This window comes from Equus quagga, chromosome 20 (genome assembly GCF_021613505.1).
Source record: "Equus quagga isolate Etosha38 chromosome 20, UCLA_HA_Equagga_1.0, whole genome shotgun sequence".
Taxonomy (NCBI): domain Eukaryota; kingdom Metazoa; phylum Chordata; class Mammalia; order Perissodactyla; family Equidae; genus Equus; species Equus quagga.
In genome coordinates, this window is record NC_060286.1 from 33,440,289 (window position 1) to 33,453,506 (window position 13,218).

At 36.2% G+C, this 13,218-nt stretch overlaps 1 protein-coding gene across 4 annotated transcripts in view; it reads right to left on the reverse strand.

Moving 5' to 3' along the window:
- The window catches only part of TC2N (tandem C2 domains, nuclear), a 44,335-nt gene that overhangs the window by 22,092 nt on the left and 9,025 nt on the right, over positions 1–13,218 (reverse strand). For all 4 annotated transcript variants that reach the window (XM_046647688.1, XM_046647689.1, XM_046647690.1 and 1 more), the window contains exons 2-3: positions 7,314–7,436; positions 5,751–5,984 (exon numbers count right to left, since the gene is read on the reverse strand). In XM_046647688.1, coding sequence (XP_046503644.1) covers positions 5,751–5,984; positions 7,314–7,380 — 301 coding nt within the window. In that variant the 5' untranslated portion in view covers positions 7,381–7,436. The remainder of the gene's footprint in view (positions 1–5,750; positions 5,985–7,313; positions 7,437–13,218) is intronic.

The window sequence follows — 13,218 nt, forward strand, 5'->3', positions numbered from 1 at the left end:
ACATCTTTAAGTAAAAATATTATCTTTTTTTTGGAGATGCATTCTTTTCATGAAGACACAGAACATTTATAAAAATTGACTACATGCTGAGATACACAGAGCAAGTCTCAATAAATTTTAAAGGACTGAAATCATACAGAGTATGTTCTCTAGCCACAATGCAATAAAGTTATAAGTCAAATAAACTGAACAGAAAATATTTATATCAAAAATATAAGGACAAAGAATAACCAAAACGATAACCTTTAAGCAGAAAAACAAAACTGAAAGATTTGCTGCACTGGATATTAAGAACAGAATATGGGCACAATTATAAGATCAGTGGAACAGAACAGAAAGCCCAGAAAGAGACACCCATTTTACGGACACTTGATTTATAATCAATGTGGCACTGCACAACAGTGGGGAAAGAATGGTCTTTTCACTAAAAGGTAGTAAGACAAGTGGATACTGATACAGGAAAAAAAAGAAACCTTTATCCCAACTAAATATATTCGCAAAAAATTAATTCCACATGGATTGTAGATCTAAATTAAATGTTAAAGGCAAACCAATAAAACTTCTATATTTAAGTAAATTTATAAGAAAGTTTTCACGTCCTTCGGGTGGAGAAGCACTTCTTAAATGGAAGATAGCATTAAACAGAAAACAATTTTAATAAACTGAATGGCCTTAAAATTGAAATTTCTATTTGTCAAAAGACTATTTAAGGGAGTGAAAAGGCAACCCATAGAGTGGGAGAAGACACGTGCAACAAATACAACTGCCAAAGGGCTCCTGTCGACAATATGTGAGACACTCCCACAAATCACTAAGAAAAAGACAGGAGAGCCTAGATACAAACTGGCTGAACACTGAAGCAGGCACTTCAGAAGAGAGGCTATCAAAAGAGTCAATAAAAGTGACCCGGTGCTCCACTGCATTAGTCACGAGGAAAACCTAAGTTAGAACTCCAACGAGACACCACTACACACTCACCGGGATGGTTACCATTGAACAGCGTTAGCAAGAAAGTAAAGCAATGGGAACTATCATAACCTGCTGGTGGGAAGGTCAACTGATGCAGCTGCCGTGGGAAACAGTTTGCAATTTCTAGTAAAGCTGAATATATGTATACCCTATGACCCAAAAGGTCATTCTGAGACAGACACACAATTGAAATGCCTGCACCTGTGCACCAAGAGACAAGTACAAGAATGTTCATAAGCATCATTGTCTATAATAGCCAAAAATTGGAAAAAACTCAAATGTCTATCGATAGTAAATAAACTGTAGTGTACGCTTACTAGATAAAAACACCTTCTAGTAAGCTATAGAGAAACACTACTGTCTACCACGTTATTTAGATTACAACAGAATAGATACACACTTACTGTACAAATATGAAAACAAAGTGAAGCTACTAACAATTTGAATGAATCTCACAAACTTAATGTTGAATGAAAGAACTCAAAACAAAAGAATCTATACTGAATATGTAATTTCATTTACATCAAGGTCAGAAAACAGAAAAAACTAAGCCACAACATTTAGGGAAATGGGCTCAGGTAATAAAAGTAAGAAAAGCAAGAAAGTGATTACAACCACTGGGATACTGATTACTCTGGAGGGACTGAAAAGGAGGAAGACGCAGGCGTTGGGGTTGCTGCTAACTCTATTTCTTTACTTGAGTGGTGACTATGCACATGTTTTGCTTTGTAATAAATCACTGAGCTGTAAACTTCAATTCTGCTTCTTTTTGCTGGATGTGTTTTATATTTCACAATTTAAAAAGGGTAAAACAATAGATCAGATTTCCTTCAAAGTTAATAATCACATTGGAAGTAATAGATAAACATAAAATAAAGTCTTTTAAATGTTTAAACTATGGTCATGTTTTAATTCCTTTTGTCCCATTTAAAACTGAACCCACAGTACAGGGTAATATTTTCTGAATTGAGCTAAACCATAAAACAGGTGGCTTCACACTGAGTTCAGAAAAGAAAAATAAGATATGGAGTTATGAGGTGAGATTCTATCCTCACCCTCGTTCAAATGACTCTGTGTGCAAGCCAAGCACAGACACAGGCAGAGGGGTGCCAAGAAGGAATATGATGCCAGAGAGCCTTACGAGGGCCTCTACCCCTTATAAGCTAACACTTAAATCATGCAGCACACAAACACTGCTACAAAAGTCTGTTTATGGTAACAGAACAGCACCGCCAGGAGTGTGAGCACCAAAGATGACTCACTGCCTTTGGAGGCTGAATCCAAAAGGAATATTCTGATTTCAGTTTTCCCTTACAAATAAGCAACTGGAGAATTCCAATTTTCCCTCAAACACTATACTGTGGTATCATTTTTAAAGTTCAAGAGGAATTTCTCTCCAGTTACAGAACTACAATGCTACAAAACTAAATGTAAAGTTGCACAATTGCTTACACCTCTCAAAAGCCCTATTTAAAATTTCAGTGTTCATCCAAAAAGCATTCTCTTGATGGAGAGAGAGACAGATGCATGATAAAGCAAGCCCAGTAAAATGTTAATGACAGAATCTGTATGTTATCAAAGTAGTAAGCTGCAGCTGTAATCAGACCCACAAGCAAGTAAGCAAGGCGACAAAACAAATTCCCAGCATTCTAGTCAATATTTCAGCCATCATTGACAGCGGCCTGCCCTGTCTTAACGTCTCCATGCCAGCCCACCACTCCCACAGCATACACACATATTTGACTTCTATAATTAAGCACCAAGAATACATTTTGACTCTAGTTAAATAAAGTAATTTTCTCTCCAGTATGCTAAAAATCAGATAGCTTTGCCACATCTTCAGTGAGCCTATAATTTTAGTGTAAACCAATTTCTTACTCATTCAACTCAAAAAGTAATCTGCTTTCTAGTGATACAATGGGGGAAAAAAAGCAGAAGAAAAACTATCACATATTGCCAGGGAGGTATTTCTTACTTATTTTCTGATTATGAAAATAATACATAAAATACCCCAAGGATAGACAATTTATTAAATAAATTATGGTACACCCATATGATTTAATACTATGCAGGCATTAAAAAGCAATGAATAATGAAAACATGCTCACAACACACGATGTGAATAAAACAGATTACAGGCTGTTTAGGGCTGGCCCGGTGGCACAGGGGTTAAGTTCGCATGTTCTGCTTCGGCGGTCCGGGGTTCGCCGGTTCCGATCCCGGGTGTAGACATGGCACTGCTTGGCAAGCCATGCTGTGGTAGGCGTCCCACATATAAAGTAGAGGAAGATGGGCACAGATGTTAGCTCAGGGCCAGTCTTCCTCAGCAAAAAGAGGAGGATTGGCAGCAGATGTTAGCTCAGGGCTAATCTTCCTCAAAAATAATGAATTTTGAGACATACTACTGATCTGTGCAAAACAAAGTGATAGGTCAGGGTTTATCTTTCCGTGTTTCTTTAAAAAACCATCACTCCTACCAGACCCAACTCTCCTGTAGACAAGAATGATAAACTCCAGGGGGCCGGCCGAGTGGCACAATGGTTAAGTTTGCACGCTCTGCTTTGGTGGCCCGGGGTTCACTAGTTCAGATCCCAGGCGCAAACCTACGCACCGCTTGGCAAGCCATGCTGTGGCAGGCATCCCACATATAAAGTAGAGAAAGATGGGCATGGATATTAGCTCAGAGCCAGTCTTCCTCAGCAAAAAGAGGAGCATCGGCAGCAGGTGTTAGCTCAGGGCTAATCTTCCCCCTCCCCTCTCAAAAAAAAAAAAAAATGATAAACTCTAGACCAAAAACTAAATGAACAAAAATCCTGAAGGCACTGGAGAGAGAACAAAAGCAGTGCAGATTCTGGACAAGACGTGACTCTTGGAAAAAACGGAATGGCGCAAAGTGAATTACCTGGTTTTTAATGACTTTTAGACTGAGGGCAAGCCAAAGTTGGCCCCAAGCAGGGCAGATAAAACTCCAATAGAAAATCCACAGTCTTTCTGGCCTGAAGAACCAGAAAGCAGAGTTCAGAGCAACCACAGCTGCTAGAAAGTAAGGTGGGAATCCTGGAAAGGAGAGAGCCCCAAATTCAGTGAATAAAGTCTGTTCAAGTATCTGGCTGATCCCCGAACCACACATGTGTGGGACAGACTCCAACTAAGGATAAAAAAAATAAGCTGAGATAAGAGCTGCCACCAAAAACACAGAATTTACAGCATATTCCAGTCAAGTTAATTGCCTGGTTAAAGAAAGAACAAGAAAAACAAAAAAAGAAAAAAAACCACTCTCAGAGTAATATAACAGATTCTAGAGTCTCCATAACATCCAACATCCAGAATACAACCCAAAGTCACTCCATACACAAAGAAACAACAGAATGTGACCCATTCTCAAAAAAAGACAATCCACAGAATCCAAACCCAGATTAAAGCCCTAAGACATAAAGGAAACAGGCTCACAATAATGAAAAAAACAAAACAAAACAAGAAATCACAGCAAAGAAACAGAAACTATAAAAAAGAACCAAATGTAAATTCTACAACTGAAAAATACAATGTCTAAAATAAAAAATTCACTGGATGGGCTTAACAGCTGAATGGAGATAGAGGAAAGAGTGAATTTGAAAACAGATCAATACTATCCAATATTAAGAAGAGAGAGGAAAAAAAAAGATTGGGGGGGAAAAAGAAGTCTCAGAGACATATAAAACAATAAAAGGTCCAATATATGTGTAATTGGAATCCCAGAAGGAGAAAAGAGGAAAGATAGAGCAGAAAAAAATATTTGAAGAACTATTCTAGGTCTTGATAGGCGTTTGGATTACACTGGTATATGCATTTGTCAAAACTTAAAACTTGGGTGGCTCACTGTGTGTAAAGTTTATGTCAAAAGGAGGAAACTGTAAACAGATATTGAACCCTAGTAAATGATATGTATGCGTAAGTATTTAGAGACCCGTGTACTGATGTCTGTGATTTACTCTGACATACATTCTCCCCCCACCAAAACAGGATTAATCATGGAGAGAGAAATGGACAGATGGATAGATATGTGATAAAAAATACAGTAAAATGTTCATGATAGAATCTATGTGGGGGATATACAGGTATCTACTGTTCTTTTAATTTTTCTGTATGTTTGAAATTTTTCATAATAAAATTTTGGGGAAAAAATCATTATGACTGATAGTGTTTCAACAGACTAAAACAAATTATTTTTAAAATACAAAGGTTACACGTTGTTTCCTTTTCATTAGTCCACTGACCTCTACAACATCAGCCCAAACTCAGCCAACGAATCGACCTCATTCGAGTGGTTATTTAGACTGGCAAGTGTGTTTAGATCGGGAAGTGCAGCGATGGAGAAAGAGGAGAAGGAAGAAAGACTACTTCATTGTTTCCTTATTTCTCTTTACACTAAATTTTAGAAAATAGCAGATAATAATATTTTTTATATTTACTGATCAAATACAGAATAATTCCTCTATTTTTCTTATCCATGTGTGAAGGATAACTGATATATTAAAATTATATTATTCCTTTTAAGAAGGCCAAGTCAACACACAAATGTGTTGTATCATGAACAGATTTCACAATGGGACCTTTCAAAAAAATACTGCACATTAAGATCCTGTACAGAAGGAGAGAAACATATAAAAAGTGAAACGTAAATTTAAACATATTACGTTACAGAGAGAAAAGATAAACCTATATTAAAGATTAAAAAAAGCAAAATAACAGCATTTTAATGCTGCATGTTGATTTTTAAACCCCTCCATTTTCTTGTTTACCTTCAAGTTCTTCCAGATGTGAAGGAGTTGCTTGCGTCCTGGGCTGAATATAAGATAACTTAACCCTGGGCACCACAAATGGTACTTCTTTGCCATCAGATGGTAATTTGGAAAGTAAATAATCCTCAGTACAGCCAACCTGAGGCTTTACAGAAACAGAAGTCAATGGAGGTGTACAGATAGCAGTATTTTGACCATTCGAAACTTTTGCTTTAAAGTCTCTCTCCACAGAAACTGCACATAAAAGAAAAAAGAAAAGAAAAAAATTAAAAAATGCATGTAAATTTCTGTATAATATTCTAAACCTAGCATGCTTTGGTACTTATTTAATCGTTTTAGAAGAAACTGCTGATACATAAACCACGCTTGGGTCCTATCAAGCACTTCCGGAATCCACATTAATTCTGTCCAGTCAATATTTGAGCGAGTGATATACTATTGCCAAAATATATTAACTTATCATAGTAACAGGTAAAAGAAGCTTTTTAAAGAGTCTCATTCCCACAAAAGAGTTAATAGATGGAAAACAAATTTATTTTTTAGTTAATTCCACAATTATGACTTCCAGGTAAAATCTAGTCCTTTAAAAACACTCTGAACAAAGCAATTCTTGTTGGCAATACTAATGGTTAATATCAGTCTTAAATATATAGAGCAATTCTGAAAAGAAGCTAAAGGGCTCCAAGTCTACAAAAATCTTCACCAAATAACAAAATAATATGTATGCTGACCTTAATATAATACACCTCTCCCTGTGCTAGCCTCTCAGATCTATTCTATCCACTTTCCAGAACTATGTGTTCTAAGCTGCGTACCTTAGGATGGGGAGGTAGGGAAGGCCAGAGTTAATCTTTATGTATAATTAGTACTCTCTACAGACTGAATGAAAGTACAACTCCTATTCTGCAGCAATTTGTGAAATTTTTTAATGCAAAAGAAGCCTTCATACTCAAATATACTAGGAAGCTATGCTCTAGACTAAGAGATACAAGAAAGACCCAAAGAAAAAGAAAGTCCAGTCATAACCCTGAAGAGATGAGGAAACCACGCGATACAAAGGGAAATCTCCAGGAGTCCTGGATAAACGTGGGTTTTGCTAAAGTTACGGGTCTTTTCTCAATTGGGCCTTATTCACAAAAGGCATTTTTTAGTGCACTGTTCATAGACTGGAAACCATTGGCCAGAGTATGTTGTCCTCCCAACCTCCCAACACTTCTCTTCTCCCCCTGCCTCCGCCTGTCCGACTTCATCCGCCTGTAACACTCATGTCCAAGCCCCACCTTCTCTTACTGCCCTCTTCCCACTCAGCCTGCTAAAGTCTTCTTCAGACCTCCATACAAACGCCACCTCGCTGTGGTGCTGTCCCACCCTGCGCTGAATTCACCTTTCTCTCCCCTACGCTCCAGAGTACTTTAATACTTACCTAGTGTGCCTTATATTTACATTTCTGCCTTCCCTATGAAGTTAGGAAATAGGTCTCATTTCTCTTTATATTACAAAATGCCACAAATAAAGAAGACATTAAATAAATGTTTGTTGAAGACAAAACAAAACGAAACTCACAGGTGTGCTTTTCTGTTTCACCATAGAAACATCCTTTACAGCAACTCTTTATAAAGTCTGCTGCCATTAGACTTAATTTCCAATATCCAGCAAAAGATACAAACTTCCAGTTTTAAAATTAATCTGTTGGGAGAATAGAAAACAAGTTAAAATGATCATGCTTGATGCAATTAGATATCACTAAATAAATCATATTTTCTAAGACAGTGAAATGTTCAGAGGGAGAGAAAGTTTTGCTCCTATATGCAATTTTGTATAACCTAGGTTTCTTATAATTATTAAAATGACACACTTAAAACCTCATAAATAAACAATCTCAATGTTAAACCTGAAAAAAAGAAAAGTTGTACTCTCCATTTTCTCTTTTGCCTGGTATACTTAATGTCCAAACAAAATCTGAAAGATAATATGCCTCTCATAAAAAGTGTGACAAAAATTTCACTTCCCTCAAATCAAGTCTTTTGATAACCCAAGGCCCTATAATGAGGGCCAATAAACGAAAAACTTCCTACTTTAGAAGTTACTTTAATGCTTAGAACTACACTTACAGAAAAATATATCTCAAACACTCTATCACACACTCACAAAAAGACACCAGCTAACTAAAACACAAATAAGATACAATGGAAATAAAGGAAATCTGTGTTAAATTTACCAAGAACATACAACAGTGTAAGAACTTCACGTCCAATTGCCCACCTTGTCCACAATTGGACAATGACTTTGTCCAAATGCATTCTCTCCATTTCTGCCTACTTAAACCCTGTACATTTTCATGGGAAATTTCAAATGGACACAAAAGAAGACAGAATAGCATAACAAAACTCCTATCGTCCAGACTAAACAATTATCAACTCATGGCAAATCTTAATTCATCTCTACCTCCCCACTTACCCTGACCTTTGGATTATTTTGAAACAAATTCCAATCATAAAATTTCATCCAGAAATACTTAAGTAATTATCTCTAAAAGATGTGGCAGAAGGACTCAGGAGTTAACTTCAAGGGGCAGTCACCGGCTAAAGACAGGTCAATTCGAATATCAAAACAAATGATAACTGTAATGCATTGTTAACATATCAAGTATTTCTAAAAGGTACTCTTTTGCAAAAAACATAATCATAATAGCATTATCACATCTTAAAAATTTAATATAATCAACTACCTAGTCAGTGTTCAAATTTCTTCCATGGTGTCAAGTTTTTTTATAGTTGTTTTATTCAAATCAAGATCAAAATTTGGATTGTTTCCAGTCCTTTGCTATTAAAAATAGTGACATGGTAGCTTTGTGCACACATATTTTCAGATATTTCCCAGTACATATCTGTAAGATAGATCCCTAGAGATAGGACTGCTAGGTTAAAAGGTAAATATATGTGTAACTTCATTTAATATTGCTAAATTTCTCCCTAAAGTTATACCATTTTGCAATCCGAGTAGCAATATAAGAGAGTACCTATTTCTGTCCCCAACAAAGTATCTGTCAAAGTGCTGGACTTTCGCCAATCTGATAAAAAAAGAAATGATATCTTGTGCTGTTTTAATTTGTCTCTCTCTTATAATAAGTGAGGTTGAGCACATTTTCATATAAGGCTAATCCGTATTCGTTTCAATGAACTCGTTGCTATCCCATGCCCATCTTTCTAGAAAACCATTGGTCCTTTTCTTCTTCAATTTTAGAGGGTCTTTATATATTTGAGAGATTAACCCACTGTCCATGATATAACTGGCAAACATTCTTTCAGTTTGTCATTGTCTTTTTACTTTGATTATGTTTTCTGCTATGCAAAAGAGCGAGTGTGTGAGTGTATACATGTGTGTATATGTGTGTATATACATGTATGCATATATAAGTACATATACTCACACATATGTAATTATACTTATCTATGTTTTTCCTTTTTGCTTCTGAATTTAGAGTCAGAGTAAAGTTTTCCCCATACACAGGTCACAAAAGATTTTACCCATGTTTTCTTCTAATACTTACTGTGGTATTATTTTCTATACTAACATCCTGGCGTAGAGTATTAGAAATGGATGCAATCCCATCTTTTCAGAGTTGACTATCCCAGCATCACAAATACCACATTAAAAATTCCATATTTTCTCCACTGATTTTAGGATGCTGCTTTTATTACAGACTAAATTTCCACATGCAATTGGGTTTATTTCTGTATTTTCTATTCTCTTCAGTTGCTCTGTCTATTCCTGTACCAATACCACATTTGTTTTTATTATAAAGGCTTATAATATGTTTTACTGTCTAGCAGGGCTAGCCTCCCATCCTTACTGACGTCCAATTTCAGGGTTTTCCTAGCTATTCTTGCTTGTCTGTTCTTGCAAGTGAACTTTATAATCCGTCTAGCCCTAAGAGGAAAAATGCAACGGTACTTTCATTGGAATAATGTTAAATTTATAAATTGTCTTAGAAAAAACTGACATCTTTAGGATGCTGAGTCTTTCCTACCCAGAACATGGTATATCTTCACATTTTTCCAAGTCTATGTTTGTATCTGGGAGTTTTTATAGTTTTTCTAATATAAATTCTGAACTTTTCTTGTTAACTGCACGCCTGTAAAATTTGTTTGGCTATCACACTAGCATATTTTCTTCCATCATATCTTGTAAGTGATTTCCATTTTTTAAATTTATACATTTTCAAAGCCCTTTTCAGCCCTAGTTTAGAGGATGCATTCACTGATCATCCAGATCATACTAATTTCTCTCATCTCTAAACATCTAGAGAACTTAAAAAAATTGACATTTTTCTCAACATTTGACGAGACCTGTTCTATTTCCCGCTAGAATATCAACTGTTCAGAAACAATATTGTACTCACTTTCTAGTTACCATTCAGCACCCCATATGATGCTGAGAATACAGCTGGAACTCAGCAAATATGTAGCTGATAGATAAGGAAACATGGTACAATAACTAGCTCATATAAAAACTTGTAACATACTCATGAAACCACATTTCTGACCCAGTCAGCTTGCAAATACTTTACACTAATCATGAGGGGAATGTGGGAAGACTGGTTAAAAATGATTACTACTTCTGGGAGAAAAGTCCTCAAAATTAATGGCCTTGAGTCATCCAAAATGAGTTGGGGAAGAGGAGGGAGGGATGCAGATAAGGAAACAAATTTATACAAATAATAAGGCAGCTAGAGTTTGCACGACAGACTCCTGGAGAGTAGAGAGGGGCACAGAGAGAGAATCACAGATATTAGCAGAGGGTCCCCGTCGACCATTCAGCACAGCACTGATCAGAGCATGCATACAAGGAAACTACACAAGACTGGGGGAAAACGACCGGAAAAGATTACAAAAACCATGACCGGCACTCACCCAGGGTCGTAATAATGCATGTCCCTACTAATGAGACTGCAAAAACCTCATAATTCACAGGTATTGGATAGAGTACTCAGAAAGATCTTGCCTCAATACCGGAGGATAAGCAGCCCTAAACCAAACACTAGTCTGATGCCACCTAACAGATCTTAAAAGACTCAAAAGGATCAAACTATTTCCAAGAAACTTAACTATGTCCCAAAGCAAAAACTATTTACAGAAACCTAAGAATATCTAGCAAACAGAGTAAAATTCACAATGTCTGGCATCCAATAAAAAATTACCAGACATGCAAAAAAGTGAAAAAATATAACCAATAATGAGGAGAAAAATCAACCAATTGCAACCAACCCAGAACTGACACAAGACAGTTAAGAATGTTAAAACAGTTATAACTGGATTCCATATGTTCAAAAAGTTAAGTAGAGACATGAAAGATATAAAAAAAAGACCAAAACTCAACTTCTAGAGATGAAAACTATAATGTCTGAGATGGAAAATACACCGGATGGGATTAATAGCAGATTAGGTATTGCAAAGAAAAGATTAATGAACTTGAGGACACAGTAAGAGAAACCATCCAAAATGAAACACAGAGAAAAAAGCATAAAGACAAAATGAAAAGAGTATCCATGACCCAGGGGACAATTTCAAGCAGCCTAATACACAAGTAATTGAAGTCCATGAAGGAGATGGAGAGAGGCATAAAAAATATTTGAAGAAATAATACCAAAATTTTCCAAATTTGATAACTACAAACCACAGATCTAAGAACTTCAACAAACATCAAGCACAGGAAGTATGAAGAAAACTATGCCAAGGTACATCATAATAACATGGCTCAAAACCAATGATGAAGAGGAAATCCTAAAAGCAGCTAGAAAAAAAGACACGTCATACAGTGGGCCCTCCGTATCCGCAGGTTCTGCAGCTGTGGATTCAATTAACTCTGGATCAAACGGCCTACGATGGCTGTGTCTGTACCGAACATGTACAGACTTTTTTCTCATCATTCCATAAACAATACAGTATAGCAACTATTTACATAGCTTTTACATTGTATTAGATATTATAAGTAATCTAGAGATGATTTAAAGTATGCAGGAAGACACGCCTAAGTTATAGACAAATACTATGCCATTTTATAAAAACGACCCAAGTATCTTCAGATTTTAGTATCTGTGGGGGGTCCTAGAACCACTCCCTGTGGATACCCAGGGACAACTGTATACACAGGAACGAAGATAACAATAGCAGTATAGATCTCATTGGAGACAAGGCAAGCAAGAAAATAGTGGAGCAAAATCTCTAAAGTACTGAAAGAAAAAAACACTGCAGTGTAGAATCTGACACCTAGAGAAAATCTTTCAAAAAGGAAGGTGACAAAAAGACTTTTCCAGACATATAAAAGTTGAAAGAATGAACCACCAGCAGATGCACACCACAAGAAGTGTTCAAGGACATCCTTGAGGCAGAAGAATGACACCAGATGGAAATATGAATCTACACAAGGAATGAGGAACACCATGGATACAAATATATAAGATTTATTACCACTTAAATCTCTTGGATTTTTGATGCTTAGATAAAAATAATAACATGGTGATATGGGGCTTATAGCATATGTAAAAGTAAAATGCACAACATCAATAGTACAAAGGCCAGGAGAGAGAAACAGAAGTATTCTACTATAAGGTTCCTGCACTAAATGTGATGTGGTATAATACCATTTGAAGATAAACGGTGCAAAGTTAAAGATAAGTACTTTAAATCCTAAAGCAACCACTAAAATAAGAAAATACAGGTTTTGCTAATAAGCAAACAAATTGATCAAGTGGAATCATACCAAAAAATTCTCAATTAGTATAAAGGAAAGGAGAAAAAGAAGACAGGTGGGACAAAAAACAGACAAGATGAATAGAAAACAAATAGCAAGATGACAGACTAGCACAAACAATTACAGGTGGGATGAACAGAAAACAGTAGGATGATCGATTTAAACCTATTCATATCAACAATCACATTAACTGTGCCAATTAAAAAGCAGAGATTGTTAGATTGGATAAAAAAGCGTGACCCAAGTATACGCTGCTTACAAGAAAGGTACTTTAAATATAAACACACAGGGGGCCCGCCCCGTGGCCAAGTGGTTAAGTTCGTGCACTCCACTGTGGCAGCCCAGGGTTTCACCAGTTCAGATCCTGGGCGTGGACATGACACCATTTGTCAGGCCACGCTGAGGTGGTGTCCCACATAGCACAACTAGAAGGACCCACAACTGAAAATACAACTATGTACCGGAGGGCTTTAGGGAGAAAAAGCAGAAAGAAAAAAAAATAAAGAAATAAATAAATATGAAGACACAGACAAGTTAAAAGTAAAAGGATAGATATCCCTCATAAATATAGACACAAAAATCTTCAACAAAATATTAGCAAGCTAAATCCAGGAACACATAAAAAGAATTATACATCACAACCAAGTGAGATCTATCCCAGGATTGCAAGGTTGGTTTAACATCTGAAAATCAATTCATAAAATACATTATATAA